The sequence below is a fragment of the Aureococcus anophagefferens genome (assembly GCF_000186865.1).
Source record: "Aureococcus anophagefferens unplaced genomic scaffold AURANscaffold_31, whole genome shotgun sequence".
NCBI classification, from domain to species: domain Eukaryota; class Pelagophyceae; order Pelagomonadales; family Pelagomonadaceae; genus Aureococcus; species Aureococcus anophagefferens.
Genome location: NW_008705590.1, coordinates 456910 through 466340, shown reverse-complemented (window position 1 = coordinate 466340; position 9431 = coordinate 456910). Strand labels below are relative to the sequence as shown.

At 72.9% G+C, this 9431-nt stretch overlaps 1 protein-coding gene across 1 annotated transcript; it reads left to right on the top strand.

Moving 5' to 3' along the window:
• Window positions 1–2553: 2553 nt before the first annotated feature.
• Window positions 2554–3672, top strand: AURANDRAFT_32338 (hypothetical protein; the record flags this gene model as incomplete). Its single annotated transcript, XM_009042459.1, has 1 exon — window positions 2554–3672. One exon carries the CDS (start codon window positions 2554–2556, stop codon window positions 3670–3672), a length of 1119 nt encoding a protein of 372 aa, XP_009040707.1.
• Between the last annotated feature and the right edge of the window lie 5759 nt (window positions 3673–9431).

Below are 9431 nucleotides of genomic sequence, written 5' to 3'. Positions count from 1 at the left end.
ATCCCTTCCGCTCTCCCGCTAGTAATGTCGTGCGCCCTTGGACCCGGTCGCGGCGCAGATGCCCGGCGCGGCGTCGACGTCGCCGGACCGCGCGAGGGCCGGGATGCAGGACGCCGGGTCGGCGAGCGCGGCGCGCCACTCGTCGCAGAAGATGCCGCGCGCGGCTCCGTAGAGCGCGCGGTCGAGGCCGTTGTGGCGCTCGAAGGCCCGCCGCAGCGTCGCGTTCGAGGCGACGGCCGCGGCGCGCCGCAGCGACGCCGCGTCCGAGCGGCGCGCGCCGACGTCCGCGAGCGTCCGGAAGTCGTCGCGGAGCTTGTGGCACGTGCTCGCGTTCACGGAGAACGCGCGCGCGAGCAGCGCGTAGGACTCGCGGGGCGCCTCGAGCAGCCCGAAGGGGACGCGTCGGAGGACGCCGACGCCGCGGGCCAGCGCCGCGTCGTCGGGCGTCGCCGCGCCCGCGTACGCGTGCTCGTTCATGCCGAGCATGCGCGTGGCGACGTTCGCGTAGGCCGACGCGCGCGCGTAGTCCAGGAACGTCGCCGACGCGTAGTCCGGGGACGTCGCCGACGCGTTCCGCCGGACGCGGGCCTCCCCGCGGAGACGCCGCCGCGCGAGGAAGCCGCCGACGGGCGGCCAGCCGACGCCGAACTCGTCGCTGCCGGGGTGGTGGCCGCGGTAGAACCACCCGCTGACCGCGCGGCGCCAGGGATCGCGCAGGAACGTGAAGCAGAGCGCGCAGCCGAACCAGGGCCGGTCGCGGCGCCGCGGGTAGCGCGCGAGGAAGTCGCGCCCGAGCGCGTCGGGCCAGCGCCGCGGCGGCGCGCGCACCTCGCAGGGGTGGTTGCGCGCGTGCGACTCGAGCGGCGCGCCGTAGGCCTGGTCGAGGCCGTGCGCCGCGTGGCAGAGCTCGAGGGCCGCGTCGTGCGACGGCATGGGGTTGCACGCGCGGCGCAGCTCGCGGTCGCCGACGCCGGGCACCTCGTCCTTCGACGGGATCGCGCCGGTCCGGCGAAACGCGTCGCAGATGGCGACGCACTCGGGCGACGCGTACGGCTTCGCGTACGCCATCGCCTCGCAGCGTATCATATTCGCCGCCGCGTCGGCCGTCGTGCCGCCGGCCTTGGGAATGTGGATCGCGTGCACGTTCAATTGGCTCAGCTCCGTCGCGCGGAAGCGCGGCCAGGAGGCACCGGTGCGCGCAGCGACGACGAGGACGACGAGGCCTCTGGTTGCCATCGCCGCCTGCATGCCGTGTTTTAGGTCGCAGGCTGCGGCAGCCCGGCTTTGCACACCATCGCTTCACAGACGGCATCGTTAGTTCATCGTTGCCGTGAACCGGAGAGCGTCGACGCACCGCGTTGCCAAGTTGACCTCGATCGAGAAGAGCTCGGCCGCGGCGCACGCGCTGTCGCACGCAAGCACGATGATGCGCGCCGTGCTCCTTGTGGCTTCCGTTACGAACGCTCTAAAACTCACGCGCCGCGGCTTCGCGCCGGCGACGAGCGCCGCGGTTCTCGCTATCGCGCCCAACCTCGCTCTGGCCAAGGAGAACACGAACGTCAAGGACGGCGTCACCTACAAGAAGATCAACCCGATCCAGTTCGTCGCCGCGCTCGGCGATCCGACCGCGAAAGCGGGCACCGGCGCGCAGGACTGGGGCATCTGGCGCGCGGACCCGGGCCCGCGAGGCGTGCGACTCCAGGGCTTCGAGCAGCTCTCGAAGAAGGGCAAGGCCACGGCGGGCTGGGCCTTCGACGGCGACGACTGGTGGCTCGAGGAGCACGGCCTGATCATGGAGCAGCCGGACCCGCTGCCCGCGGGGAAGTACGTCGTGACGGGCGCGCGCGAGGTCACGACGGTGTTGGACGTCGCCAAAGACGGCGGCTGGACGCTGCGGGACGGGTCGCTCTACGACGTGACGCACCTGCCCTGCCGCTCGGCGCGCTACACGCCGCCGCCGGGCGGCGCCTGCTCGCCCGCGAGCGCCGCGCCGAAGGACTTCCCGGTCACGCCGGGCGCGGCGATGCCCGGCGTCGCGGGCTGCGCGAAGCAGGACTACGCCGTCCTCTTCATCGTCGGCGTCGAGGACAAGGCGGCGACCGCCGCCGCGACCGCCGCCGCGCGCTTGTAGTAAGGGTGGCATGCATATGACGTCGCCTGCTGTGATTGACGTCGATGTTGACGAGGCCGTGCATCACTCACTGAGCTGGCGATGATGCGCCGCCTGGCGCTAACGAGTGCGCGCACGATCTTCAGGGTGGAGGAGGGGGCCGGTGTGGTTCGCCAGATCCCCGGCTAGGCCTCCGCCCGCGCCTTCCCCGGCGGGATCTTCGGGTGTGCTCCCCCTTCAATAACTTGGTCAACGTGGCATGGCGTCGACTGCTCAGCGATCTTGAAGTCGACATTGAGTAAGTGGTGAGGCTCGAGACGCTGACGATGGCCGGTCGCGCTTGCGTGCAGCGCTTCGCGCTGCTGGCATCGCTGCTCTCAGCGTGTTCGCATGCTCACACGATGCATCATGTGATGGCCGCGTCGCTCGCGACGGCGCGCGCCATGCACATGCGCAACCTCGGCCAGTCGTCGCTGCGCGTCAGCGAGGCCTGCCTCGGCACGATGACCTGGGGTGTCCAGAACGACCAGCGCGACGCCGACGCGCAGATCGACCTCGCGCGCGAGCACGGCGTCAACTTCATCGACACGGCGGAGATGTACCCCGTGCCGACGTTCGCGGACGAGTGGCGCGCCGGCGCGACGGAGGAGATTCTAGGCGACTACCTCGACCGGCACAAGGCGGCGCGGGACGAGCTCGTGATTGCGACGAAGGTCACGGGCTACATGCCGCGGAGCGCCGTCGCCGCCGCGCGGACGACGCCGCCGACGTCGCCGGCGCCCGACTGCCGCCTCGACGCCGCGTCGGTCAAAGCCGCGTGCGACGCGTCGCTGCGGCGGCTCAAGACGGACCGCGTCGACCTGCTCCAGCTCCACTGGCCGGACCGCTACGTGCCGCTCTTCGGCGACACGGTCTACCAGCACAAGAAACGCGACGACGAGGTGCCCATCGAGGAGACCGCCGAAGCGCTGCGCGATTTGGTGGACGCGGGCAAGATCCGAGCGTTCGGGCTCAGCAACGAGACGCCCTTCGGGGTCGCGCGCTGGCACCAGGCCTGCGAGGCGCTGGGCACGTCGGACGGGCTCGCGAGCATCCAGAACTCCTACTCGCTCGTCGACCGTCGCTTCGACGCGGACCTCGCGGAGGCCTGCGACCGCTGCGGCGGCATCGGGTTGCTGCCCTGGAGCGTGCTCGGCGGCGGCCTGCTCAGCGGCAAGTACCGCGACGGCGGCGGCGCGTCGGCGACTTCGCGCTTCATCAAATACCCAAAGTACATGGCGCGCTGGTGCCCGGACACGGCGAGCGCGGAGACGCTCGCCGCGTCCGAGGACTACTGCAGGCTCGCCGAGGAGGTCGGGACGACGCCGGCGGACCTGGCGATCGCCTTCGTCCGCACGCGCCGCTTCCTCGACGCGGGCTCCGTCATCGTCGGCGCCACGGACCTGGACCAGCTCGAGGCGAACCTCGCGCCCTTCGGCGAACCGGCGCGCCTCAACGACGAGGTCCTCGCCGCCATCGACGCCATCCACATGCGGTCGAGGGACCCGAGCTGTCGCCTTTAAAAACCTAGGCGCGGGCCTTGAGGAGGGCCGTGGCGAGGAGGGCCTCGACGCGCGACTCGAGGGGCGGCTCCTCCTTCGCCGGCGCCTTGAGGACGTCGCCCGTGTCGACGCCGGCCTTGTCCCTCAGGTCCGCGAGGAAGCGCACGGTCTCGTCGTGGGCCGCGGCGCCGCGCGTCGCCCGGCGCGCGTCGCCCGCGAGGTCCCTCTCGAGCTTCGCGGCGTCGAGGTCCGCGAGCTCGAGGTCCCGCGACGCCGCGGCGACGACGTCCGCGTGGCCGCGCTCCGCGGCCTCGCGCTTCAGGGCCGCGTCGAGCGCCTCGAGCTCCGCGGCGCGGCGGCGCGCCTCGACGGCGCGGCCGTGGTCCGCGGCCGCGCGGTCGCCCGCGGCCTGGGCCTCGACGCGCGCGAGCTCGCACTTTCGCGCCGCGGCGGCGACGAGCGCCGCGTGCTCGAGGTCGCCCGCGCGCGTCGCGCGCGCCTCGGCGGCGGCGACGTCCCTGTCCTTGGCCGCGGCCGCCGCGGCGTCGTCGGCGCGGCGCCAGCGCCGCTGCAACGCGTCGTGGGCTCGCAGCCGCGGATCTCGACGCCGCGGAGCCGCGCGCCGAGCTCGGCCGCGCGCCGCGCGACGTGGGGCAGCGCGCGCGCCGCGCTCGTCTCCTTGGTCTCGCCGTCGCGGGGGCGGAGCGCGTCCTGGAGCGCGCCGACGTTGCGCAGGTCGTCCGCGTCGACGTCGCGCCTACCGTGCGAGGGGGGTGCGCGACGTACGAAACGCGCGGACGCCGCGGTTCCACCCGAGCGCGATCAGATCCGAGCGGAGCGAGCTCGCGAGCTCCGCGGGCAGGTCGCCGCCGCCGTCGAGGAGCTTCTCGACGTCCTCGATCTCGTAGCCCGCGCGGAGGGCCACCGTCGCCGTCGCGCCGTCGCGCGTCGTCAGCGGCGCCGCGAGGGGCAGCGTCGACGGCGACAGCTGCAGCGTGCGGAAGGAGCCCGACGCCCAGCGGAACTCGTGGACGCGCTCCCCGAAGGCGGGGGCGAAGACCGTGGGGCCCGCGACGACGCGCCGGAGCCGCTCGACCGGTTCGCCCTTGGCGAGGCTCCGTCTCGAAGCCGCGGAGCTGCGGCGAGGCCTCGCCGTCGCGGGCGGCTTTGCCGTCGGCGGCGGCGGGCGCGGCGGCCTCGCCGATGGACGCGCGGTAGACGACGATGGCCTCGGCGGGCGACGTGAGGTGGAGCGCCTTCTCGACGGTCACGCGCTCGTGGAGCACGGGGTTCACCCACAAAGCGCGCGGCCCGCGGAGGTGCTCGACGTTGCCCGAGCGGTGCTCGACGCGGAGGTACTCAAAAGGCCCGGCCTTCGCGCGGTCCAAGAAGCGGATCGTCGCAAAGAAGGTGCGAATGCGGCAGGGGCCGACGATCTCGCGCGCTTTCCCGCCGAGGCTCCACTTGACGGCGGCCTCGCCGTCCTTGACCGTGCGCTTGCTCCACCAGGTGCGGCGGTAGTAGGACGAATCGCGAAAGTCGATGCCCATGACGATGGGTGCGTTGCTGTTGTTCTTCTGTGTGGCGCTGCGGGACTGTGGTTCGGAATGACCATACTCACCATTCGGGCAGCCCGAGGATCGATGCGAGAAGGTGCGGGCAGCGGCTCGATCGGCTCGCTGGACTAGGGGATCTTAGGCTAGCACCTTGCCGATCCTGTCACCTTGCCGTCGATCGTCGATCGTCGAGATGGCCGTCTGCAAGTTGTCGATCGTCGCGATGGCCGCCACGGCCGTGGCGCTCGCGCCGTCCTCGGCGCCGAGGCAAAGCCTGGACGCGTCCGCGAGCCGGCGGGGATTTATGACCGAGCTCGCGACGGGCGTCGGCGCCGTCTTCGGCGCGACGACCTTCATGGCGCAACCCGCCGAGGCCGACAGCTACGACGACTACCTCGCGGCGAAGGCGAAGAAGGACAAGAAGAAGGACAAGACGCGCCTCGAGTACGGCTCGAAGACCGTCGACGTCAACTCCATCGACCTCGACGCCGCGGAGAAGCTCGGCGCCAAGGCGGCCGACCAGGAGTTCGGCACGTCCGCCGCGCGCAAGAAGACGATCGTCGCCCAGGAGGTCAACGGCAAGCGCGCGCTCGCCGACGACACGAAGTCGCTCAAGGCGCTGACGAAGGACCCCCTCGTCGCGCCGAAAATCGCCGGCGCCGAGGTCGACGGCACCAAGGAGTACATCTCCGCGGAGGACCGCAAAAAAATGAACAAGAAGAAGGTCCTCTCCGGCGAGTACGCCGCCTCGCTCAAGCTGTAGGGTCGCCCGCCGAAAAATGTCGCCGACCGCGCGCTAAGCTCGCGGAAGGAACGCCGTTCGCGCCGCGTGCGGAAGACCGGCGGCGCCCGCGTCGGCGCATGGAGCGCTCCGCGGGCGAGGCGTGCGCACGGGTGGCGCCTGCCGAGTCCGAGCGGGTGAGCCCGGCCCGCTCCGCGGGCGAGGCGTGCGCACGGGTGGCGCCTGCCGAGTCCCAGCGCGGGCTCGAGCAGAAGGCCACCGCAGGGCCGCCGTCGTTACGTACGCGTCGGGGGCGGGGACGCGCGCGGCGGTCACTCGCCGCCGCCGGCGGGCTTCTCGGACGCGACGACGTCGAAGGCCGAGGGGTCGAAGGGGCGGGCCTTCTCGTCGAGGGCCGTCTGGCGGTCCATGGCGATGTCCATGAGGGACGCGTGGATGACGGGGTAGGGGAGGTGCTCCTCGAGGAAGGACCGCGGGAGGTTCGCGCCGAGGGCCACGGCCTCGAGGAAGGCGCACTGGGCGCGGAGCGGGAGCTCGCAGAAGTGGGGCTCCTTCTCGTGGAGGCGCATCCACGTCACGGCCGCCGCGCCCGCGGCGACGAAGTCGGCGACGCGCGTCGTCGCGAGCTTCGCGGCGCGCGCGTCGCCCGGCGGCCCGGAGGACACGTGGGCCAGGGCGCGGATCGCGAGGGACATCACGTGGTGGCCGTTGTCGAAGGCGTTGAGCGCCGGCACCCAGCGCGCGGGCTTCCACGCGTCCGCGGACAGGGCCACCGCGAACGCCGTCGGCAGGAGCGCCCACTCGTCGACGGAGTCGACGAGGCCCGCCGCCTCGGCGTGGAGGTTGCCGTCGCGCTCGAAGGGCGCCGCGCCGTAGGGCGAGTCGGCGACGAGCGCGCGGTAGAGCGGCGAGTCCTCGTCGCCGAGGTCCCGGTGGTACGTCGGGTCGTGGGCCTTCCGCGGCGGCGGCAGGAGCCAGGGCGGCGCGGCCTTGCAGGCCGTCGCCGCGTCGAGCGTGTCCAGCGCTAACAGCGCCGTCTTGAGCAGGTGCGGCGCCGCGACGTGCGACGTCCGCGCGAGCGCCTCGCGGCCCAAATTCCGGAGCGCGAGCAGATTTCCTAACTTGATGGCCGCGTCGACGAGCTGGTCCAGGTAGCCCGCCTCGCGGAGCGCCGCCGCGTGGGGCACCCAGTCGCCGCCGAGGGCGCCCCGGCGGCAGGCCTCGAGCGCCTTGAGCGCGTGCTTGCCGCAGACGCACTTCTTGCACCGCGCCATCTCGTCGACGGCCGCGCGCGCGAGCGCGCCGTCGAGGCACCGCGCGCCGTCGGCGCCGAGCACGCGGAAGAGCGCGTCGAGCTCCGGCGCGCTCAACAGCGTCTCCGCGTAGAGGGGCTCGCGCGTCCGCGACTCGACCGCGGACTGGAACCGGTGCCGCTCGGGGCAGTAGACGACCGTCCGCGGCAGGCCGCGGACGGCGGCCACGTAGGCGTCGGCGACGCGCCCGGCGAGGGGCGAGTGCTCCTTCGAGTCCGGCCCGCCGCGGGGGCCCAGGGTGCGGTAGACGTGGCCCGCGTAGTCGACGTCGACGTAGCCCGCCGCGCGCGCGGCCGCGGCGAGCGCGGACCCGACGACGCGCTCCGCCGTCGTCGGCCGGATGAGCCGGCCCTCGTCGTCGAAGAAGGCGCGGGGGATCTGCCTGTCGAGGAAGGCGAGCACGGCGTCGCGCGCGGCCTCGGCGGGCCGCAGCTTCGCGTCGCCGACGACGACGGCGGCCGCGTCGGGCGACGCGTCCGGGTCCTCGCGGTGGTCGCTTTTGGCCCAGGCCATGGTCGCCGCGAGGCGCGCGTCGGCGACGGCGAGGGGCTGCACGGACGCGGCGTTGGCGGGGAGCGACTCGTAGCCCGCGGGCGGCTCCTCCTTGGCGCGCTCGCCGCCGCCGCCCTTGCGGTCGAGCTCGCGCTGCGCGGCCTCGCGGCGCTCGAGGCGGTAGGCCGCCTCCACGGGCGCGATCTGGCACGCGAGCTGGTCCTCCTTGGCGGCGATGGTCCGCAGCGACGACGACACGCCCGCGCGGAGGAGCTCGAGCGTCCGCTCGCCGAACCTGCGTGGAATTCAAATCTTCAACCCGACTTCAATGTGCGCGTATGCGACGGTTTCGACGCAAGCTCTTCGGCTGTGCTTCGAGAACTCGACGAGAGCCATCGGTTCATCCAAAAATCAGCCGAATCGACGTCGATTTGATCGAGCTCGAGAATTCTCAAGTTTGGTCGGGACCACCCAAACCGGCGGTCGAATTCCACACAGCGCCGAACGCGCGCGCGTCGCGCTCGAGGTCGGCGCAGTCGCCCTCCTGCGCCGGGTGGCCCTGCGTGCGCCGCGCGGCCCGCGCCGTCGCGAGCATGGCCCGGAGCGCCCGCGGCGCCGCGAGCGCGTCGCCCGACTTGAGCGCGGCCGCGGCCGCGTCCTCGAGGAGGAGCCGGTAGGGCCACCACGCGCCCGCGTCGCAGTGCGCGAGCGCCAGCGACCCGTCGGCGAGGCCGCAGTGGTCCACAACGAGGTTCAGGCGCGCGCAGGCGTCGCGCACGGAGCCGTCCTTGAGCATCGACGCCGCGTGCGTCGACCCGACCTGGGCAGCAAAAGGGTGATTCAACGTCGCTTCAACGTGAGTGTTCCGCGCGCGCGCGTTCCGGAAAAAGCATCCACGCTTCGAGACCGTTCCGAGAGATGATCGCTTGTCCAAAAATCAGCCGAAACGAGTGGGAAACGGCCGAGATAGGAGCCTTTGAAGTTGGGAATTTCGCTCTCTTTTGCTGCCCTGGACCCGACGAGCACGAAATGCACGCGGCGCCAGTCGAGCACCAACGTGCCGAGCGTCGACCGCCGGAGCCCCGCCGCGGCGCCGCGGCCGCCGACGAAGTGGCCGTCGCGCTCCGCGCGCGCCATGGCCGCGAGCGCGTCGTCCGCGCACTTGCCGCACTCGCCGTCGCCGAGCTTCGCGAGGCGGTCGCCGAGCCTCTCGAAGAACGCGGGCGCGTTCCTCGGCACGTGGTCCGCGGGCAGCGCCGCCGCCGCGCGGGCCCCGAGCGCCTCGAGCGCCGCCGCGTCGGCCTTGGCGAGGAACTCGACGTGGTACCGCGCGACGGCGCGCCGCTCGCGCCGGAGCAGCGCGCCGAGGTCGACGGCCGCGGCCGCGAGCTTCTCGACGCCCTTCAAGGAGAAGTTGTCGGCGTCGTAGTGCTTGACGCGGTACTTGGGCGGGTAGGCCGCGGCGCCGTTCGCGGGCGAGTGGCGGAGCGCCCAGAGCACCTCGTCGTGCGCGAGCGCACACGCGGCGACGGCGAGGGGCGCCTTGGGCGCGGCGAGGCCCGGCACGGCGGTGAGCAGGCCCTGCATGACGTCGAGCTCGCCGCAGAGGTACGCGCGCCGCTCGCGGTGCCGGTGGCCGCAGTTGAGCACCGCGGCCTTGGACCACTCCTTGAAGGT